This window comes from Plectropomus leopardus, chromosome 5 (genome assembly GCF_008729295.1).
Source record: "Plectropomus leopardus isolate mb chromosome 5, YSFRI_Pleo_2.0, whole genome shotgun sequence".
Taxonomy (NCBI): domain Eukaryota; kingdom Metazoa; phylum Chordata; class Actinopteri; order Perciformes; family Serranidae; genus Plectropomus; species Plectropomus leopardus.
The window spans coordinates 11,007,259-11,033,058 of NC_056467.1; the positions used below are offsets into that span (position 1 = coordinate 11,007,259).

A 25,800-nucleotide genomic window follows, 5' to 3' on the forward strand; every position below is an offset into this window, starting at 1 on the left:
CAACAGTTCTCCAAATGGTCCAAAATTGAAGGACTAAAGATAATGTTTATCTGGTCAACAAGCTTTGGTTTCTGCAGAGAAATCAGTACGCAGATGCTATCTAATAGTTTCTGTCCAGTTTCACTTTGTTCAGATGGTTAGAAATGGCTTTTTGTGAATGTCACTGCAGTTTTTGTTCATATGTCAACCAAAAAACAGATACAAACTGCCAGAACATTGTCTGTTAACATACCGGCATTTTCTGTAAGTGTCCAAATTGATTGATTTTACCTGCCAACCTTTCCTCGGAGCAATGATCAAAGATGAGAAAACAATTCTTCCTGTGTTTTACTGTAACTGTTTTTTTTTCTCTCTTTATCAGTCCATCTCTTTATTGAACTCCCTTTCCAAAAACTTTTCATCCCACACATATGTCTCATGATGAAGGGAAAATCTATGAAAAGAAATAGTGTGCAGAGACAGACCAACACAGATATTGACATGCATATACATAGTTCTCTGTATCAAGTTTTTTTTTTTATCTGTCTGTTTCAGCGGAACAAAAAGAAAAACAGAATGGTTTTTAAATTTAGAGTTTGGCCCAGTTTTGGTCTGTTTGTGTGTGTCAACCAGCAGACTACTAAGAGCTTGATGAGGTTGAAGAATAAACGGCTCTTCTCTTATGTAACAGACTTGCTCTGACGCTTACACTCACCTGTTGACTTGTCGGGATAGTTACTGTGTGCCTTCGGGTGTGTGTGGTTGTTCAAAGCATGCACACACATGCCCCACTGTATATACATTCAGATGAAAAATAGTTCCTCCTTGAACATTACAGGATGGACGGCCACCTTGTGTGTGTTTGTGTGCTCAATCATCCTCTTTTCAACAGGTTAAAAGGGGAGTTGGAGGAGAAACACGAGAGGTGGTTGTCATGTCAACAAAGGTGTAACACCATACAGCAGCAGCTGTCGTCATGGCAGCAGAGAGAGGGGCAAATGAGTCGGAAGTACGGCGCAGCAGAAGAGGAAGTGACACGACTGAGGGCAGCTTTGGAAAGGGTTCAACAGGAAATGAGAGAGCTCAGGAGAGAAAGGTTTTTACATTTACTTTCTATTCCATTCTATTCTATTCTATTCTCAACAAATATTTTATTCATGTGATTCTGATTTTTATAATCTAAAAATGCAGAAAAAACATATAAAAACTAACTTGTATATACTGGTCCTACTCAAAACCCATCTCATATTGTGAAGAAATTGTCAGATAATTAACCACAATGTCAGATTAGTCTCTACGTGTTGGCCAGTTAAAGCTCAATAGGAGGCAGCCTCAGTTCATGGCTGCACTTTTCTCAACTGTGACTCCTCAACCACAGACTGGTGGCTGTACTAAATCTTGGGTTGGGAAATATAATGTTTTGTTTCAATATTAAATATTTACAACCCTTTTGTGTCTGAAAGGACATGGGGTGAGTACAGGCAGTAATCCAGTGTATGTGTTTTTGTCGGTGCAAAACCGATGGCCTGTGTCTTTCTCTGACTGCAGAGTGAGTGGATCTAATAAAGAGCTGGGAGCTGTGCCCAGTCTCTTATGTAAGACTCACACTGCCCAGTTCACTACTCAATAACTTGGCATTTACAGGTGTTGATGCATGTCATTACTTTATCTAATTTTCATGCCCCCACCCTGGCAACAGCTTTGGCTGACAGCATTTGGTTTAGGGGTTGTCTGTTCTGTTTTTGTGAAAGCAATATCTTAGGTAGGCCTTGAGGGAATTTCTTCAAATTTGGCACACTGTAACCTCATGTCCCTCCCCTTCTTGTGAACATTAAAGCTTTGAGTGTATTTCATTACATCCAATACAAACATCTTGGACTCAAGGATGAACTGATAAGAATTTTGTGGTCAAAGGTAAAGGTCACTGTGACCCCACAAAACATTTTTTTAGGCCAATTCATACATAGGCTGATTCAAGTAAAAAGATAGACTTGTTTTTCATCTATTCAGCTCTTCTGTGCCACAGTACATGTTTTTCAGTGTAAGATGCTTCCGATTATTCTTTCTTACTTCTTTGAAAGAGATGTTTGTTTAATAACCAACAGCTGAAGAAAAGAAACAGGGATTTCAGTGCCATTTGTAAGTGATCCAGCTTGTTTATAACTTAATCATATGTTGCCAGTGGTGTACAGTTTAAAGTGTGCGAGCAAACTTGTACATTGGGAACTTTGGCATGACTTGCATCTTATATATCATGCATGTTGCATTTGGCTGAATGCAATTAACCACGAACCCCATACCTTGATGGTTCGGTAAAAATACACAAACTGTTACAGCCCTATTATATGTACAAATACACAAATCTGTTATGTGTTCAGCTTTTATTTACTACAGTACATTGGAAGGAGAATCTATATGTGTATCTTTACATGCAGGACCAAAAAAGTTAGATATTTACTTGAGTCTGAAGAGTACTGCTGCTAACAATTTCACTGCAGTATCAAGAATCGCACAAGAGAAACAAGGTTTCGACCTCTGACACCAGACAATAAAACTATCCACTCTAACACAAGAGTCCTGCAGCAATTCCTAAGGACACTTTGAACATCCAGTGGAATCACCAATGGACCAATTACATCTTTGCACGACCAAAGCTTTGTTTAACACAACTGCAGTTTGGTTTTTATTCTCATACCAACAGCCTTCAATAGTGACTTACAGGGACGATGGAATCGACATTACCAGATTATGCAGTTATGCAAACCGACCAGATTTTGTAGCTGATTTGAAGCTGTTATGTCATTTTACTCCATGGTGGAGTTGCGGGTTTACAGCTAGCTAGATTGTGCAGGATAAAGCAGAGCGAATATTCAAAGTGTACACTTAAATTGATATTATTTTTTTAAAGGTGTCTAAAATATGCGATACAAAGATGTAAGCAAAGCAACACATTTCATAAAATAAGCACAACAGGAACATCAGATAGGTAGAACCACAAAGTTTAATTTTATCTGCACAATTCAAAACAGTAGCCAGTTTCTACCCACAAGTGACTTTTGTTGTTAGCACAATGCCACAGTGATTTGGTCTATTGAACTCCAGGCTCAAAGGGTGCTGCTCGATGAAAGACAATAATTTTGTTAAAAAAAACATTTGAATCACAGCAGCATTCTTCAAAATTTGACATAAAAATGATAATATTCTTTTGATGTTTGTTTGCCTTATCATTTCTTTACATTGAACTGCTATTTTCTATTTCTCCGAGAAGAGATTATATAAAATCCCATAATGCACAAAACTGGAAGATTAATCATGCAATTTAAAAATGTTCATTGAAAGCCCCCTTTTTTGAGTAGTTAACACAGCTGTTCCTCCACAGAATAAATTAAAGACCCTGGTAATGAAAAAACATGTACTTTGTATTTCAGTAGAGCCAAAAAGATGACAAAGTTATATATCTGTATATGTAGTGTGTCATATAAGTTTATGAGACAGTGCTGCAACCTTTGACCCTCATAGTGAAGTTGACTCAAATAGGAAATACTCCCTCAGACATCTTATGTTAAAAGGTTTTGTTTTTTTTTATCAGGATCTCAAACAAGTTCATAATCCTGGGAAGATGTCTCCCTTGTGTGTGTGTGTGTTTTCATCATCAGTTTAACCTTTCTTTTCCATCAAAAGTTCCCTTGTACAGTCAGACTCACCATTCTCATGGGGGCGGCAGTAGCTCAGTCCATAGCGACTTGGCTTGGGAACCGTAGGGTTGCCAACTCAAGTCCCCGTCTGGACCAAGTATGGATAGCTGGAGAGGTGCCAGTTTTCCTCCTGGGCACTGCCAAGGTGCCCTTGAGCGAGGTGCCCTTGAGCAAGGCATCGAACTCCCAACTCCCAAATTGTCATTTCTATTCTCTTAGCAAGGAGAAACAGGAGTGAGTAATGAAATCAAAGTTTGGTGATGGGTAGGGCTTACAGAAACCATCCTCTGAAATGTTACCGATCCTTCATTGTTGGGGGGAAACTTCTAGTGTCTGAACTGCTTATGACGGAGGAAGTCAGGGGGACGTATAATAAGAGGCCGTAGAGTCTCATCAAAAAACACAGGACTTTCACTCAGTTGACCACTTTGTGTCCAATACCAAACCAAAAGTCAATGTGTGATGTATGTCACATGACTATTGTACTATTTAGGAAAATGCTCCTGAGGGTTGTATTCAAGGGTAGGAACTAACAACTTGTGTGGTTATATGGGTTGCAGGACTTATTTTGAGTCATCTGTGAAAATGTCCTTTAAGGATCTCATTGAACTGTCCTTTCAAAGAGTGCAAAAACAAGATTTTAATGAGCCAATTAATTCCCAACAAATTGCAAATGCATAAGAACAACCCCCAAATATTTGAATGCTAAAACTCAGTTGTAAACTTGAAAGTGAAAGCTTGCCCCTCTAGGCTAAAATACTTAATTTTTTCCAGTTGATCTCATTATTTGAATGAATATCAATGGCTCGTGGGGACACAAAGAGGCACTCTTGCCTGTTTCTCTGCGGCGTCCTCAGCTGAACTGAATTCAGTTGTTGGAGGTCTAATGGTCAATGTGTATGTATGTGTGAGTGTGTGTCTAAATGTCCTTTCTTCAGATGTTCAGAGCAGCTCAGAGAGGAAAAGGCCAGAGTCACTGACTGAGCTGTACTCACTTTATATCCTGACTGCGAGTGTTCACACAGTCTGAGATGTTTTGGGTTTTTTTTTTATTTATTTATTTTTTTAAAAAAAGCTCTCCTTATAAAGTCAAAAGATTTGACCACTTCAACCGACCTCCAGTGACCCATGAAAGGACACACTGTTCCCTTGTTAATGCACTGGTCACATACACAGATTTATACTACTCACAACTACACACCCCGCTCCTGTGCTTCCTCTTACCAAGCCTTCAATATTAATCTCATCTCATGCCATCTTTGTCCCCTTCTAACTCATGTTATCTAGTTTACACACACACACACACACACACACACACACACACACACACACACACACACACACACACACACACACACACACACACACACACACACACATTTCACCCTGTGTGCCACCCTGTCACTGCATATCTCCCTGTGCCAAGCCTTCTGTTGCATGATCTTACCAGGAACAAGCGTCATCTTTACTCTCCTGGGACCCTTTTATGCAACACCATTGTGACTGTGCTAAATTGTTTGTAGAGTGAAAATAAAATCACTTTTGTAATAAGCCCGTTGTAGGGTTAATGTGGCTTTTAAAAGTGTTTATCTCCAGTAGGAGGCAGTGAAAAAGAGAAATTAAAGCGTTATTCCCACACATATAAAGTTTAATCCATGACATGCCTTTTGCTGTAGCCAGTTGTCAACTATAAAGCAACATAGTAGATAAAGCTGATTAACCTTTTGAAATCTGGATCAGCATCAGTTTTCTTGTGCTGTATTTGGACACCTTTCTCAAGCATTTATACCTTTAAAATGTGATTGTGTTTTAAATTTAAACATGGGATAAAGACAATCAGCAACTTTGGTCCACAAATTGCAACAAATTTGTAAAAGGAGAAAATAAGGTAACTGGGGTAAAAAATCTAAACTATATTTACAAACATATAATTATTATAATTATGTCTTTAAAATTAGTTTACAGAAAAAAAACATATTATTATTACATAATATTAGATTAATTGTTTTATTTTTAGTTTAGCACTTTTTTTCAGGTTATTGTCTGATTTTGTTAATTTCAGGTTATTTTCTTGAAACTTTTCACCAATTCCGTGCTAATTTTTGGCCATTAATGTTAAGTTGTTCTATGTCTTCTTTCCATGTTTTGGAAAGAAATCAAGCCAATTTGCTTAGGTTTTAAAGGGTTAAAAGATAAGACTAACACTAGATTATTTTAAAAGCCAAAGCAATATTAAAACAGAATAAACAAAATGAGTTAACATAATGATTTATTCAGCATTGTAATTGGCCAGTTATGAGCAAAATGTCCTCAATAACTGATGTTTTTTAAATGAGGGAAAATAAGCCAATATACTACTACTAAAGAGGATAATTCCTGTTATCTATAGATTGACTGTTGATGAAAACCAGTTGTGAAATGACAGTGAAAAGACAAGTTTAGCAAGCAGCAGACAGTGGTCTCCCCAGGGCAGTGGGTGGGACTGTGGGGTTGGAAGAAAGTGAAGGAAAGACATGAGTGAAGAAGGATGAAGGAAGGGGAGAGAAAGAAATGATGGATGTGGAGGAGGATAGAGAAAAGCATGAAAGGAAGGAGGACAGAGAGGAGGCTGGGAGAGAGGGTGGGAGGCAGGGGCTGAGGGGTTGTTGTAGGCAGGACGGTTGAAAAACCGTGACTGTGGGTGCAGTGGTTACTTCACACACTGTCTGGCTCTCGCATGCACACAGCCTGGGTCACAGGGGCCGCACACGATCCTCACACACACATGAAACATGACAGCTTGCCCTTGATTTGGTATAACTGACACAAAGTTAAAAACAGAGAGACAGAGTGAGAGAGGAAAAGAGGAGGGAGAGGGGAAAAAGAGCGAAAGTGGCAGAAAGTGGCAGAAAGTAAAAGATTTAAAAGTCAAGAGAGGTCAGGAGTATCTGTGCGGTTCCTCATCCATCTGTTAAATGTGAGAGGACTTGTTTCAAGTGGTTTCAAGCAGTGGAGGAATGTTTTCGTGCCAGAAATTATGATCCCAAAAACTCTCTCTTGTGTCTGTCGCTATGCAGAGAAGTGGTTTAATGCCCCAGGCTTTACACAATTAGGCTAATAAAAGACTTTAAAAGATTAATGTCAGCAGCTCATCTATAAGATACTTCCTTTAGCTGTTTACTGCCCTCCACCAGCTCTTTTTTCTCTCTTCTCTTTCTGTATTGTTTCCATTTTTTCTCCCAGAGTGGAAAGTATTATAGCATTGTCTGGGTCTTTACTTTTATTATGGCCCTTGGTCCTTTTTATTCACTTGTCATGAATTGCTTTTTGCTGTAAATTCATATGTCAGTTTTTTACAAGGCGCTCGCTTCCTGCTTTGAAAGCATGGGCGAGTGTGAGAAGGTTTTTGACTTTGAAATCTTAATAATCTTTCCAGGTGGAGAGTTATGTCCCTGAAAAATAAAAAGCGCAGAGGATGTATGATGTTGATGATGTCAGCGGACATTCCTGTTAACTGTTGATCCTCATTGTTGATTCATACACAATAAAAACTATTTAAAATTGCCCTTGAACTTTGCTGTAAAACTCGGATATCATTTGGAGGAGAGGCAGCCTTCTTTGTCTGCGTGTGCACACAGAGATTGTATCAGCCTAAAGTGGAAAAATGGAATTTGCCTTTTGATGAGGTTGCAGCCGCTCACACTACACACACACACACACTGCACACACGGCACATATACACACTCGGCTGTCCTTAAAAGCAGCCTGGCGTGTGAGTGAATGAGAGAGTGCTCCCAGATTTTCCCATCATTCCTCCCTGTAATCCCCCCAGACCTCCTTCTGAGGGCTGAATTTGCACGCTCACGCTCCCCGGGGGGTCACACACACGCACAGACACACATGCCAACACACACACATGCACATACAGGCTTAAAGTTGATTTTAAAACTTCTACCTTTTCAGGGGTCTACTTTTTTGATAATCAGGGAGCTGGAATTAAATCTGACAGTGGGATACAAACACGCAAGCACTGAGACACTATCCCATACAGCATACACAACACTGTTTGCATCAGCAATTTGATACATATGAAAGGCGTCAGCTTCATAAGACATAAGATCCTCACTTCCAGGGTTTTTTTGACCAGCTAAGACTTAACTGCAACAAAAAGAGAAGAGTCTTTGGACACAAAAACATGGACAAAAATTAACTCAGTCATGTGCAGTAGAAATATCCTTAGCCGATCATTAGACGACTAAAAAAATATAATCTGTGTAGAGGTGTGCATGCCACATAACTGGTCCCAACATATCTATCAAAATGTTTTTACTCGTGTGGGTAGTTTCATCATGCATGTTTAAAAGCAACAGCCTTCTTTTTAAAAATGTTTTTTAGCTTAAATCTTCTGTCTGATTCCCATCTTTTAACAAGGCTGGGACACATTTAAATGAACTTCAGGAGTCTGATCTTGGCATCAAACTTGCAACTCTTGGGGAGCATTCATGCATGGCTGTCTGCATCTATTTTTGTGCTTGTCCGTGTGTGTCTGTGTGCGTGTGTATGTGTGTGTTTGGTGAGTAGGCTGATGTGATTAGCCAGAGCCAGTGGAGTGAATAATATTGTGTCTACCCCGACTAGGAAGAGATGGAATGTAGCTGCTGCTCTTTATTATACTGTAGATCATCCTCTCCACTATCAGATATACACAGAGTCAAGTGTGCTCACTTGTACACACACACAGTCATCAGCTCACACACTCTTCTTATACGGAAGGGCTCACTTACACACTTAAAGTGCTATGAGGCAATGGCTGTGTCACATAGGGACACTTTCTTTTAAAGCTTCTGCAAAGATCCTTTTCTGCTGGTTCTAACCGTATAAATATAGTAAACACAGTTCCTTAATTTCTTTCTGGCTGGATTATGATTCCTGCTGCTTCGCATCTTATCAGCTGGACCAGCTGCTGAAATTACATAGTTGGACAGAAGATGAGTAGATCAATAAAATTTACTCTTTGTAGCCATCTTAACTGGCTTTCTTTCTGTCTTTCGCAGATATTTCTTTTCCATCTTCATCCCTCTCTCTATTCCCCCAGAGACTGTTGGGAGTGTTCTTGTTAAATATTCTTTATTCAACCTGACATGCTGAGAGGTTCATCAAAAAAAGAAGCATGTGTAAATATTATCAGAGCTTCTTGGATCGTGACTGATATAGATGTAATGACGGCTTACTTACTTATTTATTCATCTGCAGAAAGTGCCACACTGTAAAGATGGTTAATGCAATCTTGCATGTCTGAGGGCATTTTACACTTACTTCAGTCACTGAATTGTTGAAGCTAAAATCTCTTGTCTGTTTGTGTCATTGCATGTTATCTTTAACATGTATGCATGTCTATTTCTCTGATTTATAGTGTCAGAATATCTGTGTGGTGTTTTTTTTTTTTTTTATTCCTATTGCATTTCTTCTATCTGGAAGGAACTCCAGAAGCTAAAGCAGCCAGTGACTGTGAACATTTTATTTGGTCTCATATGGTAATCTTAGGGCATTTACAGCAGAGTGGTAATGGTTTTAGAAACAGATGGAAGACTGCAGGCAGCTGCTGTATCATGTAAGGGGATAAGTTATTTGGTCTTTGGGCAATTACTGTTTGATTCATATGTTGCTGTTGACCTGATGCAACATTTATCTCCTCATTACAATGGATGCTCTGTGTTGTCAGATAGTTTAGTTTTAAAGGTATAATATTCTTCAGGGACTTTACGTTATAAGTACAGAACATTACTTTCATTACAAAACAAATACTGCAACACTGAGTATTCATATCATTTCCATGTGTGTGTTTCCAGGGAGATATTGATCGAGTCTCATGGCACAGCTGTTACCAAGATGGAGGATAACTGGAGACAGCAGATGACCTTGAAGGTAATTATTTAACAACACTTTCAATAACCCCATAACGTAACAACAACACATAACAACAAGGAATAGATTCAGCAGGTTTTCCTAAAAGGAACCCCCCTCCCCAAATTATTATTTGTATATCAATTACTCACACCATGTTACGCTGAATTAATGAACAAAACTTTGTTTATCTAACATGCCTTTCTGTGAATGAAGAATCCAAAAGCGGAGAAAATTCTTCATGTATTAAAGTTAAAGGGGTTCACGTTTAACAACAGCTTAACTATATCAAAAGATCTGTTTACTAACTCTCACACAACTCGTGCAGTGTAAACCAAGTCTCATCTTTATAGTCCTATTCTCAGTACTTCCAGAAGACATGCAGGACTCTATTGACAAAAACTGTAATTTTACGTCATTAAATATGGGAGCTTCTGGTCTACCATTTCCTCCATCGTTTGGTTTGTTTGTGTTATTATGGGACTTTGGTGAATCTGCACTAACTGTTAAAAAAAAACTATAGTCACACACTAACGCAAACTAACCAACTGATTAAGACTGTGGTGGAATGGCAGCTCCCATATTTAGTGAGTTAAATTACTGTTTTCAGCCAGTTGAGTCTGTATCTGAAGAGAACATAGAAAAGTTTAACTTTTAGTTCACTTTTAAACACTAAGGCTTTAGTTAAAATGCATGTGTTTGGGAAGAACTGAGCATAAGACTGGATAAATGAGACTTGGTTTATTTTGCATGAGTTGTGTGAGAATTTGTAAACAAATGTTTGATATAGTTTCACTATTTTTTTACATGTGGAGCCCTATAACTTCAGTTCATCAAGAATTTTCTCCCTTTTTTGGATTCTCTGTTCACTGTGGGGGAATGTGAGAAAAACAAAATTTTCTTCACAGATCTAATGCAACAAGGGGTGAGAAATTTGTTAAGTAGTCATTTGGGAGGTGAAGTATTCCTTTAAGCCAGTTTGTACAATTATGAACTGTGCTGCTTGAGGCATTTTATCTGTTGAATGCTATCGGCTGTTTAAAGCTCGATCCTCTGTGCTCCTTTAAAACACTGGAAACACACAGCATTGTGTGCAAGTTAGCAGCTGTTCAACACATTTCAATTGTTGAGTCCAACATAACAGGAACGGTACATTGTGCAGTTGAACTCTCTTGAAAAAAAAAAAAATAATTAAACATGACCCAGACATTTTTATAATTGACTTAAGGTTTTACCAGTGTAATCAAATTGTCTGCTGTAGCTGGATACTGGTTTTACGGTCTATATGTTTAATGTAATGTTTTAATTATGTATGATGAACTCAAACAAATCAAAACATAGCTCATTGGTTCAGTGATCGTGGGTGTATCACTTTATGGCTGGCAGACATTTAGTTCCAGTCTGTTGAAGTAAATAGACGCTATAGGACGGCATCCAAGTCATTGTCACAGTTCAGAGGAGTTTAACAGGGAGGATCCTGACACACACAATGTGGATAAGATTATGAGACTCCAAGACCACCAGTCTGTTTGACACCAGATAAACTGAATACACACACAAACACACACACACAAAACCAATCTGTCTTCTATAAGGCAAACAGTGTAGTAGTGTCTATTGCATTGTCTGACTATCTGCCTGTCTGGCTGCAAGAGTGACTGAGGTTTAGTTGAAAGTCAAAACACTGAAGAAGTTTCTCTAGAAAAAATAAAAATATACCTATTGCATTTCAACAAAGATATTGTTGCTGTAGAGTAAACAGTTCTGTGCATTTAAGGCGGATCAGGTTATTACTGGTTTTAAAATGATTTAAAAAATTATACAGTGGTACAAATTTTAAGGGTGAAGATGCATGATCCAGCTTTCAGGTTATAAGTAAAAGAATCAGACTAAACTAAATGCATATCTGTGAATAGAGTAAAATATTTGATCTTTTGTAATCACAAGGTATATTCACCCAGTTGTCTTGTAGTTGTAATTGCCATCTTTGCAAGTCTGTCCAGTCATGACACTTTTTGCATAAGAAGTAGTAACATATAGGAAAAAAATGTGCATACACTCAACCAGAGAGAAAAGAAGTCTTGAATTACTGTATATATTTAAATGCACCAGTGTTTATTTTCATGTCTCCACACTGGTGATGGCCATGGCCAAAGGTACTGTATTTTTTGGGTTGTCAGTCCATCAGTCCATTCATCACATTCTCATGACTCCAATATCTCAAAAACACCTTGAGGGAGTTTCTTCACATTTGGCGCAAAGATCAAGTAGTATTCAACTTAGTAGATTTTGGTGGTCAACGGTCAAGGTCACTGTGACCTCACAAAATATTTTTGAGGCCATAACTCCAGAACTCCTGGGCTAATTCTAAGAAAATTTCACACAAATGTCTAATTGCAAAAAAGCAATTTTGGTGTCTATCTAACTGCAATTTGACTGATTCACCGAGGTATACAATAGCAGCGGCGGTAATTCTATTTTATTTACGTGTACTTTACTGCTGAATTAAAGAAATAAAACTGCTCAGGCTACAAGTAATTAATGATTTATTTACTTTTTTAAAGGACTCTTTTAAGCTAAAGGTTAAAAGTCTTTCAACAGTTCTTTTTGAGAACTGTGTTTCACTTCACATGTACTTTATCTTAACCACTGACCGACTTCTGCTGCAAAAACACATTTAACTCCACAAATTGCATCACGGAAATCCACCGTGTAGTCAAGCCTTTTTATGTCATCATTATAACATAACAGATAATAGAACTGTCTTTGGCTTATTCTATTCTGTTCTATTTCTGATGTCAAAAACTGACAAACATACTGTAGATTTAAAAATGCCGCATGCAGTACATGCCACACACACACACACACACACACACACACACGTCTATACAGATTATATTTTTTTCTATGTGATCTCCCTGGTTTATACCCATGGAAAGGAAGTGGTCACTTTTTAAATACAAATAGCAGCTGTGTACATACACACATACACAAAAGGATATACACACACAAACCATCCATGCTCCTCACACGTACATTCAGCCAACAAAGAGGAAGTGGTGTTTTCTCATTTGATCCAACACACGCAATCGCAGTCTCTCATAGAGTCTCTCAAACCACAAGCATAACACACACGCACACACAGGCTCAAATATACACATTTTCACACGCCAATCTTTCCGTTTTTTTTCTCTGACACCCACAACCACTATTTCGCTTTTATCACACTCACACGCATAAACGCACACACACATACACACAAATAAACACACGCCCACAATGATCCCAGCCCGTGGCCCTGGCGCTCAGTTTGTCTGATCTTCTGGAAAACAAGGTAGCCTTGGCCAAGCCTGACTAAAAATATGTCACACGCAACATCGGCCCCACTCATTCAAGAGCCAAATCTGGTGTTTTATGTGTCCAACAATTCAATTTTTGACTGCCAAAGTTTGATGACAAGGCCAGTCACACGGCTGTCATTGTCCCACTCTGTGACAAAGCTTTTCATAACCACAGTCCCCCTCATATATTATGAAAAGGGTAAAGACATTGTTTCTATTTAAAGCTTGCAGTGTGGAACAATAACAATATTGTTTAGAGGTTAGAGACTGCGGCTAGCAGCATTTCTTTGAGATTAAATATATTTACAGAAGCACTGATGTGTTTTAGAGTTAGAGAACAATGCCAAATCTTCTCATAAACCTTTTTTGGCAGCTACAGCAACGTTTTGTGGTTGTATGAGTGTTAATACCCAGCATTTTGATATACCACTCCTTTCTACTTATGCCTATCTCTGCGTTTTTTGCTAAAATCTGCAACAAAGCTTTGTGTGTGACCCTCCATCTTCCTGTTTACATCATGAAGTAATCAACACTTCACAGAGTCTTCCAGGACACTGAATTAGAGACAGCCTTAGCATGTGGGCTAGACTAAACCTACTTCTATCTATCTAACCATCTATCATTAGATCTTTTCAGTAAAAATCAAATGCAAAAATTTCCATTCTCACTAAAATTGTGACTTATATTGCAATCTCAGTATCTGCCAAAATAATCCCATTATGATTTTTTTTCATGTCATGAAACCCTGGCAATGGCATTATTATTGCTATTTAACACTGTTAAAAGGGTTTCTAAATTTGTCTTTAATTTTGCAGCTGGCTGCCACCCTTGAAGAGCAGAGAGCCCAGAATGCATTGCACCTGAGGAAGCAGATGGAGGAGCTTCGCAGAGAGTTGGAGTTAGAGCTGACATTACACACAGAGAAGAACCAACTGCTGCTTGTACAGTACCAGCAAGAAAGCAAAAAGATTCATCAAAAGGTGCATATCTGATAATTGAAAATTAAATTGTACATCGCAGAAATATGTTGAAATTCAATTATAATAAGGAGCTAATAATAGTTATATTTACAATACAAGACTTCTTCAATAGTCCTTCCCATCACCTCTCCAGCAGTCCTGACATGTTTCCAGTTCTCTTTTCACATCTCTTGTCTTGATGTTTTGAGAAGAAATCAGATTAGATGACTTGACGACAGATCATTCTGTACTTGCAGAGAATTTGGCAGACCATGTGTGTCACTCAGCGTATTAATTATTCTCGTGCTCTCTTTTTCAACTGATTTTTTTTTGTCTTCTCCTTCATTCTTCTCCTTTCACTTCCCTCTACATCCACTGTCTGCCTGTCTGTTTCCTCTCTGTGACTTTCTTCCTTCTAGGAATTTAAGACTGGGAGTTTCCCCTTTGTTTCTGCATGTGATGCTTGTCTGATCAGCTTATGTTACTGTCTGTATTTCTGTTTGTGTTGCATATATGTGTCATTAATTCCCTTACATGCCTTCCGCAACATTGGAAAACACCATTATGAGCACACACTCTACTACGGATGCACACATGCATGCAGACAGTGTGCATGTCACTGTGGTTACTGAGGGGATAAAGAAGGAAGACAGACAGAGATGGAGACAGCAAAGCCAGACAGTAGGGGTGAGACAGCAGAAAACAATGACACATTAGGTGAACTTGTTTCCCACTGTTACACAAACTGAAATATATATCCTCCCACAGCTGTTACTTGCAGAATGAGTAATAACCAAAATACAAGGAAGTTTCAATACTCTTAAAACCACTAATATGACGTGAAGTGACAGTTTATGAGTTTAGTAGCAAAACTGAGAATTCCAGCTCAACCCCTTCAGCTCCCACTGGCTCTGCGTGTTCCCCTCCTACTTACATCCTGTGCATAATCTAAATGAGATCATGTTGCCCCAAGCTTATGACACAGAAACGCCTGAAGTCCCGTAACATTTATGTCATCTTGATTTCCCTGTAATCTTTGCAGCAGATTTGGCTGAGCTTGGGTAAAAAAAAAATGAATGCTGAAAAGCATAATTTCTTGAGATATCACATGTGACAATGTGATGGATGAATGAGCAAAGATCAAATCCAAAGCCATCCTCTAGTTTCTTTGGTGTTTCCATCCATTTACCAGTTTTTTGACAAAACTCTTTAATATAACTAGTATGTTTTTTTTAGTGTTTATAATCACCCGAAAATAACAAGCATTGTGTTTTTGTCACCTCTGAATGAGACGTTTATAGGTATGTACAGATTGTGTCCTTGTCTATGGAGATTGCTGTGTTGTGCCGCCATGTTTCTACAATAGCTCAGAACAGACAAATCCAAATCTGGATAGGCTCATTTCCATTTTTGCGTTCCATAGTTAGCAACTGAGATAAGTTTCAGTTGGTCAGAATCTGCAGTCCTCACCACTAGATGCCACTTAATCCCTCTACATCATAGACATTTGTTTAAATAGTCTTCAAAAAGTGCCTATAATTATTATTATTATTTAATGAAAATGTTATCTCACAAATTGTGATCTATTGTTTCATCCTCCTCCAGCTGGAGGAGAGAGAGCAGGTGCTGCGAGGACTGCAGGACGAACTGCAGGAGGAGAGGAAGGGGAGAGAGGAGGTGCAGCAGGAGCTGCAGAGCTCCCGACAGCAGGAGGCGCTACAGCTGAGCCAGGCTAACGCTGAGCTTCAGCTGGTGACTGAGAGGAACGCTGAACTTGAAGAAGAGGTTTGTCATTGTCTGTGCATATGTGTTGCAGGAATAAGAAAGAAAGAGTTGTCACTGTGCATGCGAAAACAAAGAGAGATTTGATTTATAATATTCCACTGGTGTGTTTCTGTGCTAACGCTATTCAGACAAACAGAGCTGAATTAAATTTAGTAAGTGTGTGTTTGTGTGAGTGTGGCCACCGCAAAAGGAAGTGAGCGCGAGAGTTGAAATGGAGAGAGAGACAGATAGAGACAGAGTTAATGTTTGCTTTGGCAGCAGAGTGTGCAGTGATGGATTTCTGTGCCAGCACCATCTAAATGGAGCTGAAATAAATTGTGAAACAAAAAGTGAAAAGAGGGAGGCTGCACGTAGGGGGAAGCAGGATGAGGCGTACATATGAAGAGCCTGAAGGAAGGAAGCAATGAAGGAAGTGTGAGTGTGTGCATGTGAAGGAGTGAATGAAAGAGGGCGAGGGAGCAACTTATGAACAAGCACAAAGACAGGACAGGAAAAGAGAGCAAAGTGATAAAACAAGAGTCACTTTGCTTGACATTTTCTGTGCATGCGTATATCTCACTATGTATGTTGTGGTAACACAGGCACAGGGGAGCAGTCACGACACATCTGACCACTAACACACACAATTCCACAAAAACAGACACTTATTGCTGTCTAGCTCAACTTTAATTCTTGTTTCTATTGGACTGTGCTCTTTATTTTTTTTGTCTCCTTCTTTCGCTTTCATAATGAGAGAATGTTTCAATTCTGTAAGGGAAAATAGTTTGTAAAGCTAGAGGATGATTCAGCTTCAAGTCAATCAATATTAAAGGAAACTCATCAATCAAAGTGGGAGATGGGCATCCATACCAAGTGTAGAAAAGTCACTAAGTCAAGTCTGTGCCTCTTATCATCTTCTCATCACCTCCTGTCCTTCTCCCTCTCCTCTCTCTCTCATCAAGCGCAGCTTTTTCCAGCTGCAATCCAACAGCCGTCCACTAGCCCTCTTTTTGCTCACCGACTTTCTCTTTAACTGCCTCCCTCTCACAGTGCCTGTCCAGATAGGTTCAGCCAGTTCAAGGTGTCCTGATACCAATTTCACAGCTGACATGCTCTTTTATGTCATTCATGGACCTTCAGCACAGCAGCTCCTTCCCCCCGCCACCCTTTTCTTTCTGTTCTTTCGCATCTAATTTAAAGGGGCCTTTTTTTTTTTACTGTGCTGTGTCTGTAGTTTTACAGCAGATCAATCAGTATAATCCCTTTAGATGACCTTTGATTTTTCTTTCTTTCTTTTCTTCCTTCCTTCCTTTCTTTCTTTCTTAGTGGCATTTTAAAACTGTCCTTCAGTTCTGGCTCTAATGATCTCTCTCAGTTCTTATCTAATTTAAACCCAGGCTTCTATCATCCTGTTCTTTAGAAAAGTTATATTGATCCTTGGATGTTTGTATGTGCGTGTGTGTGTGTGTGTGTGTGTTTGTCCGATATAATCAGGTTTTGATCGTGACCTTGTGATTTTGCTCTGTTGCCAAGATACTGTTGCAGTGTCGAGGCATTTTCATCATTAAGTGTTGGAGCATATCACCTTTCACCCAGTCAGTTTTCAAGATCAGTCCCTTTAAAGGTAGTTTTGAGGATTTAGGGGCATCTAGAGGTGAGGTTGCAAAACTTACATGTCTCCCATGTGGAAAGTGTGTTTTAGGACTACAGTGGATGACACAAAAACTTGAATGGCCCTGTTTAGTGCCAGTGTTTGGTTTGTCTTACTGGGCTACTATAGAAAAAACATGGTGACTCCGTGAGAGAGGACCTGCTCTGTACTTATATATAAACAGCTCTTCTAAGGAAATGAAAGAAAGATTAGTTCTGATCAGAGTTTAGTAAAATGAGTAAGTCCAAAATTTAAAATAAAGGAAATCTCTTTTTTTACCATCAAAAATTAACCTCAGTTTAGTAAAATCAAGTTTGCTTATTTAAACAAGATTTAAACTGAGTTTAATAATCAGGAGAAGCGACATATTGAAATGAAAAAAAATCAACTGGGTTAAGTCTAGCTGTCTACTTTCTTGAAGGAATGTAATTATTTTTGCTTAATCCAGGAAGGCATTTTTTTCTTTTTGTAGAATTTTTATAGAAAATTTAAAAATGTGGGCATTTCTTTCCTTTTTTTTAATGTTTGAAAGGCATTTTTCCTTTAAAAATTGCCAGAATGTCACAATTTATCAGACCAAGAAACTGTGAAAAAATAAATTATTGTTGGATTTATTTGAACAGGATTTAATTTTTTTTTTTTTTTTGCATCCTTATGAAGTCATAGCAAAGATTTTATATTTCTGACATTGTGTGGAAACCCTGACTTTCATTAAATGTGTCATTTTGAAGACATCAAAGACATCAAAACATCACACCTGTCCCATTCGTGGTCCCATCCTGCTGCCTGTTCCCTATATACAAAAATCGATCTGGCACTGTTATTGTCTCCACTGCTGGCTTAAAGGCGAGACATCTCTGTCTCCCCCCAACCCCATCATCTTGTTTACCTGGTGCAAAGGTCACTGTGTCTGGGAGAAATGACACCTGACCTTTAACCTCCCACTCCTCACACAACACACGCAAAGTCACAGCTAAATGTTTCTGCATGTGTCTTTGACTGTTTTTTTTAATGTGTATATAAAGTTTGTGTATGCGTGTGTTTTCTTGTACATGCTACATAATGAGGACCAAAAAAAGTAGTATTTTGAAGCAAAGTGAGGACATTTTTGGAAAGTGAGGACATTTTGACTGGCCCTCACTTCTTCAAAGGACTGTTTGAGGGTTAAGGTTGCATTTGAAGTTAGGTTGGTGTTAGGCATGTAGTTTGGATGATTAAGGTTAGGGTAAGGGGCTAGGGAATGCATTACATATATGAAAAGACATAAGTTACAAAGAAGTACAAGGATGTGTGTGTGTGTGTGTGTGTGTGTGTCTGTCTTTCTGTCTGTGTGTGTTGCCACTGGAATGTGGTTTACAGTGTTAGATTAAAAGCAGGGCTCTGTGGGTCTGCGTGTGACTTCCATCTAATAGCCCTATAATCCTGCTCTCACTAGGAGCCCCTAATGATGGCTGTCTCTCTACAGCTAGACTGGCATGCAAGACATCGCACGCACGCACACACACACACCCACACACGTACATATGCAGGACCTATCACATGCCTCCATATAAACAGGCAGGAAGGAGCCTCACACTCCAAGTCTTGCATACACACACAGAAAGGAAGTGGCCAAACACATGTGTGCAAACTGTCACACCCAATCTCACAATAATTGCATACAATGGCATAAGGCGTCACACGTTGCACATAGAACATGGATATATGGGCATAGAGGCACCCATTAACACATACACACATGTTGACAATTACAAACACATTAAAAGAAAACCATATCCAAAATTTGAGTATGCACACATTTAATAAATGTCTTTCACCACTGGGGAATTCCCTCACCAAACAGTGAGGACCAGACTTAGACATGCACAGAGAACCCCTCAGTGGATCTAAATGCGTTTGCAGATAGGCAAACATGAAAAATACAGTGTACACAACACATGCATACCTGGCAGTAAAGAGATACATACTGTATTTTACCCTAAGAAACACACAAGATGCCTGTTAAGGCAACATATGTTTTGGATCATCCTTTAACCTATAATCATTCTGCATGACAGCAACAGGGAGCTGTTCACACAGTGTTGATTATCAGACCAAATTATTGTTGAAACTGATGGACTGGTGTATGCTGGCTAAAATTTTAAAAGCTCAGCAATGGTCATGTCCAATAATCGGCCGAGTCTAAAAACACCACATTCTAAGGTATTTTAGATTCATTTATTCATCCAGCAATTTAGGTTGAATAAATCAAGGGGGGTTGTGTGACGTTTGACAAAGTTCTGACAATTTAGACCAAGGGGAACATATTTATGTTAGCTTACAGATGTATTTGATCAGAAGCTTAGTATTGTTTCTTCACATTGGATAGATTTTTTTCAACATTTTTATTTTAAATACTGTGCCTTGGATTCTTCAACTGACTCATAATAAGTTAAATTGGTTAGTAATAAAATGCACTGTAGATCAACTGAATTCACTTAGAGGTTTTGTTGTTACAGCCAAACAGGGCCTGTTATGAGCAGTAGCTTATGGTAGCTAATGTTTGCAAACTTTCAAGATATTGCAAGTGTTGTCTGTTTTATTGTTTCAAAGAGGACGGTTTTCCTTATTTTCTGTCTTCCATATGATGTTACAGTATTGGGTGTTCAGACTAAAAATGGCCAACGTTTCTAATAATTCAGTAAATTTATGTAAAAGTAAATCCTGTAAGCAAAAACTGCAGGTTCAGACTGTTTTCTAACTTTCCAGACAAGCAACACCACCTCCAAGTGTTTACATCAGGAAGCCTACACTGCTACATGCAGCTACATACTAAGGTCAGGGAAATATGTAATCTTGGTCACAGATGGTATTGATTTACTTCCAATTACTGATCAGATTCCTGCTGGAACAAAAAGGTTTTGATTTAGAAGCTTTTACTAGTAATTTTACAAGGTGGAAAGTGCCACTATACTCTGTTACAGTCATTATCTGGCTGCGATGACCAGGAAACACTGACCAATCAGAGCAGACCAGAGCCTTCTCAGACAGAGAGTGCAGCATTGAAGTATTTAAACATGTTCTCGTAGAAAACACAAGAACACTGGGCCCGTTTAAAAATATATGTGCCATATGTGAGAGCTAATGACTGATGATTTGCATGTGTAAATTACATTGGAAGTCCATGCAGACTGCCACCAGGAATCTGCCTGAATCTTTCATTAAGTATCTGTTAAATTCCAGTATTTAAGTTTGTCTCCAGACCATTTTGGGATGCAAACAACACAACTGTTATCAAACAGCAGATGGTCAAAATGACGTAAACCATTCAAATGGCACGTGTTTGTAATTAAATGAGCCAGTGAGCAGTGTTTATGGCCATGCGCCATATTGGTAGGAAATGCATGTAAAGTGATGAGAAAGCTATGAGGGGCCCTGAAAGAGCAGCTTTAAAAAAAAACAACTTTGGCTCTGGACCTAAAGTGAGCAGCTTTCTTTTTTTTCTGTCCGGCTGTCACACAACAAGAGCTGCAGTGTGATTGAATCAGATTGAATTTAGTGAGAGAAGCTCTATGTCTCAGCAGACTTGAATAAGTAAACACTTTCAAGTATCTCGTTAACCTTGGAGCACCTGTGATTTTTTGAGTGATTTTGGTTTGGGATTCTGGAAAGAAATGCACTCATACTGTATATATTTTTATTTTAATGCATCTCTGTATGAGTCTGGAGCTTGCTGTGTCTGTATTTCTGTGTGCAATCTCTTGTGTTGCAAACCCTTTGGCGAATATTATATCCATGTTTTGCTTTGGCACGGTTGCTGTGGTGTACGTGCTATTAATACTGGACTGCCGTGACTGTGTTAGGGTGGCTTGCCTTTGTGGGTCTTGCTGACCGAGTGTCTTTGATTTTGTCAGTTTCTCAGTGTCGGGGAGCTGCTCAGAATGACCGCTGTTATCTTCTGCATCTACATTGTGGCTCTCTCTTCAAATAATATCCATGTTAAATCACTCACCTTGTATATTGACAGAAATAGTAGTTTTCACATTTCAATTAATGCACCAGATAAACTAGATACAACTTTTGAAATAAATAATTTGTATTTGTTTTGTTTTTGTTTTGTTTCTTTTAATTGTTTATAGATGTCTTTTTGAATTTTGGAGAGAGCCAGGCTAGTTTTCGGTCTTGAAGTTACATTGAAATGAACGTGGCATGACTCCAGTGCCTTGCTCAACTTACAGATATGGCTTTGTGATATTTCACTCCATCTCATGCTTAGAAAGAAAGCAACTACTATTTCCCAATATTTTGAATTATTTCATTATAGATTAATTGTCTTTTTTTGGCTTGAAGGAAAGGGAATATTGTTTCCAGAAAGATTCAATACCAATGACAATGACTTGCTGAAATATAATTTCCCGTTCTGCTCCCTCTATTTCACCCCACCGTAGGTTGTGTTACTGCAGGAGACGGTAAGAAGAGAATGTGAGGAGAGGGAGGAGCTGACTGCTGCTCTGTCTCAAGCTCAAGAAGAGCTCCGTGGACCACAATCCCTTGCGTCCTATCAGGGCTCCTCCGGGTGTCCTCCAAACTCCATGGAGAAACAAACATCCCCAGGGAACAAGCATTCCCATCTCCACAGTAAAGTACCTCAGGTACCTCTTACCTGTTCTGTAAAGGTCCAGTGTGTACCATTTAGGAGGATAATGTAATATAATACTGTATTTATATATTCTTTAGTGTATAATCAAGGGAAAATATGAATCTTCTATTTTTCGTTACTTTCGAAAGAGTCCGTTTTATCTACATAGGGAGCTGGTGCTCGTCCATGGAGACCGCAGTGTTGAACCGCCATGTTTCTACAGCAGCCTGGATAAACCACACACTGCCTCTACATAGGGACACTTATGTTTTCACGTCAGCTACAGTAGTTAGTAGCCCCTCAGCGGTGCTGTCAAAACACACATTTTTAAATGTCAAACTGCTTAATTCAGTGTTTTTACTGGTTTACATCACCAGGTCCGTTTGTCTTGGAGAGGAAGTGATCTGCAGATAATTAGAGGCCCATCTCAGACAAGCTGAACAGGGTTGGAGAAACACTGATTTGTAATGTGAAACTGCTTTAATTCTTTGAAACCTGTGCATATTGGCTTGATTTCTTTCAACAAGAGCTGATGTGTGATTGAATCCAATGCTCAAGGCATTGAGCAAGGAAAGAAGAAACAACCCAAAAATTAACAGCCTATTATTATTGTTATTCTATTATTCTATTATTATTATCATTTTATTATTATTAAATACTTAATCATCATAATTACAAGTATAGTTTAACCTTTGCCTTTTCTTCTTCCTCTAGAAACGTGATGTTGCTCAAGGTTTGAAAGGGCTAATCAGTGTTTTTACCAGTTTTTAAGCACCGGTTCTGTTTTTTTTGGACCTACACTCTGGTAAAAGCCTCCTGAACACTGAAGGAAATTTATGGGAGAGAAGTTTCAGCTGGTTGCAATCTGTAATCCTCACCATTAGATGCCACTAAATCCCCCTAAATCATACATACAGGACCTCTCCAAACACACTGCGATTTTCCGATACTACACAGAACTGTCAACTTGTTACACTCTGTTTCCATCCTCAGTCACTTTGTTGGAGTGGGCGGACTCAAAGGTCTGGAGTCGGGGAAACACTGCAACCCTCCCCCTGCCTGCACAGACAAAGACAGCAGCCGAGGTGCAGATGGAGGAAGAGCAGGGAGGAGGAGGTCTGAGTCGTGGAATAGTGGTGTAGAAAAAAAACGAGAGGGGAACCTTCTCAGACTGAAAGCCAGCAGCACAGTGAGTGAAGTCAGGCATAAGGCCAATAAAGCAACGGAGAGAAAGGAGAGTTTGTAGATTTTAATGTGGTTTTGAAACCTTATTTTAATAACAATTTGATAGTATTCTAATATTAATTGTATTACTTTAAGAGAACTTCTATTGTTCTCTTAGAAATTAAATACATCACCTTAGAATTACAAGGTTTGATCTGACACATTTGTCGAAATTGAGTTATTCGTCTATTCGTATTCTGTGACAACTTATCAACAGTTTTTTTTTTGTACTTTTTTTTAAAGGGTCATATCATTTTTGCTATTTGGAATGCAAAACTTTTAAGTTCAGAATCGTATAGTTCACAGATAGCAAACAGACTAAATGCAGTTTAGTCAAACACACACACATACATATATACACATAAACACACACTTTATACACAAGACACAAGTTCAGGGTCCTGCTCATACAGCAGTTAACTCCCAGGACATGCACTCTCCGACAGACATGCGCTTGTTTTCTCACAACCCGACTCACGCAGTCTCACTGGCACGCACAGGATTTCACAGACAAACACCCACACACGCACATAGTATACACACATGCAAGTACACAGACACAGATACACACACACAGACACACACATAGCCTGTCACATGGGCAGGGCTGAAGGAGCATGACAGCATGTCCCTTGCCACCCGTGGACACAAACAAAAGGCAGGCAAACACAAAAGAAACTGTAAGGCAAGCAACCCCTGACACACACACACACACGCACACACAACAATTACCCAACACTCACCCCTCAGGCATTGTGTGTTATTGACATCATTCACTCCATGCAAGGTCTTTCCATTCCTCCCTCCCTCTCTTCCTCTCTCTCTACATTTGGGATGAATTGGCATGATGGGAGAAATGTGTAAAGTGTGTGTGGCATGGAACTCATTTCCCCGCTTACTGGCACACATGGAAAGCTTTTAGCTCGACTTCCCCATGTCCCTCTCTTGCAGCCCATCTGCGAGACAATGCATGTGCACGTCGTTCGCACAGAGAGGTGGGATGATAATGATTTTATCCTGCCAACGTTTCCTCTGTTTGCCAAAACACACACATATGGTTTATCTGCTTAAAGTCCTGGTCTGCACGGAGAGGTAGTTCTGATATATAAAACAATTAACATTCAGTGCTACTAAAATCCTCCTCTTTTTTGTGTCAGTAGGGTTAAAGGGAACCATAAAAAACTGAAAAGATTTCTTTTTTAAAGAAATAAAAAAAAAAGAAATTTGTGTATTTACATTTGTAATTAATTTGATAAATTTAGTTGCATAATATTTTTTAATAAGATTTCCCTACAAATCTCAATCACTTCATGATTAATCATTCGCTAGTTGCCCCTTTTGTGTAAACAACAAACAAAAAACAACATGTTCCATTAATCTGGCAAAGGTAGCATTTTCTTTTGTTCTTTGCAGCTGACATCTTGTGGCCTTCCTGTGTTTGAGTGTGTGATTGTGTGTGGCCTTGTGTGTGTTTACTTATTGCATGAGACTTTGCCAGGTGTGTGTGTCTCCAGTGAGTGATTGTTTCCCTTCCAACACCACCATCGCTCACTTTTTGCAATCAAGTCATGTCACAGAAGGACATCGATTATATGATCTTCATCACAATATTGTGTGTGTGTCCATGTGTCCGTGTATCGTGTGTCCGTGTGTGTGCGCGTGTGTGTGAAAGATGGGGGACATGCTGGTGAGAATGTGCACTGTATGTGAATGCAAGGTTGAACCGAATGGCAGACTTACCGGTCTACCGCTGCCTTGATCAGCTCTTGTGTAAGGTAAAGAGAAGCAAATATTCAAACATAGTGTGCACTTAAACTCATATTGATTTTTAACACGCTCTGTCTGCTCCAACTCTATCCCACAGTACGCGCACTCCCAGTCTCTAAAACAATAACTGTTTATGCCCTAGGAGCACGTGCAAAACGCCTAGGCCAGTTCAGATCCAGTTGAGGCGTATGCATGAAAGAGAGGCTTGATTCTGAACCAAATTATTTAGGTAGTCTGACTTCAAGACATTCAGTTTAGTAAAATTTCAGTTGGACTAACACATTTAAATGTGTTTCCAAAGTCAAGTCCAGTCCAGTCCAATACTCTTTTAATGTCTTTGGCCTTTTTTATTATTCTTTGGCCTTCCTTTATTATTCAACCCCTCTGACCGTGTTGCTAAAATGAATTCCCTCTCAGCCTCTCCTCTGCAGCTTTCTGTGCCTTCACTTTTTTTTATCCAGATCTCTCTTTTCTTCTCCCCCCTGCTCTTTACTGGAGCTTTTTCCTTTGCTCATGCCCTGCTTTGTAGCCTTTGACCTGGTGTCCTTCCTGGTTTGTGTGTGAGTGTCTTCGAGAAAGTGCCACGGGGCATGTGTGTGAGACTTTGTGAAACACTTTCTTGATCTCGCTCTGTGTGTAACAGGCACAAAACATACAGCCCCATTACAGTGACATGAATGATTGCTCCTAAACATTCAAATTTAATCACGCTTAAGAAATGCCCACACGCGCAAACATTCAAATGTACACACACACACACACACACATGCATGCCTTGCACACACATTCAGAGTGTGATCTCCTCGCAGTAATTATCATGGCATGGGCAGGCATGCACACGTGTCCCTGGGGAATCTTTGCAAGTTGCTTGTAAACACACACACACACACACACACACACACACACACACACAACCACT

The 25,800-nt window shown here is 39.2% G+C and overlaps 1 protein-coding gene across 1 annotated transcript in view; it reads left to right on the forward strand.

Annotated features, from left to right (window-relative positions):
* Positions 1-13,890, forward strand: part of lekr1 (leucine, glutamate and lysine rich 1) — a 71,640-nt gene extending 57,750 nt beyond the window's left edge. Inside the window, exons 7-9 of the mRNA XM_042486932.1 lie at positions 872-1,075; positions 9,503-9,578; positions 13,714-13,890. Coding sequence (XP_042342866.1) covers positions 872-1,075; positions 9,503-9,578; positions 13,714-13,890 — 457 coding nt within the window. The remainder of the gene's footprint in view (positions 1-871; positions 1,076-9,502; positions 9,579-13,713) is intronic.
* The last annotated feature ends 11,910 nt before the right edge of the window (positions 13,891-25,800 follow it).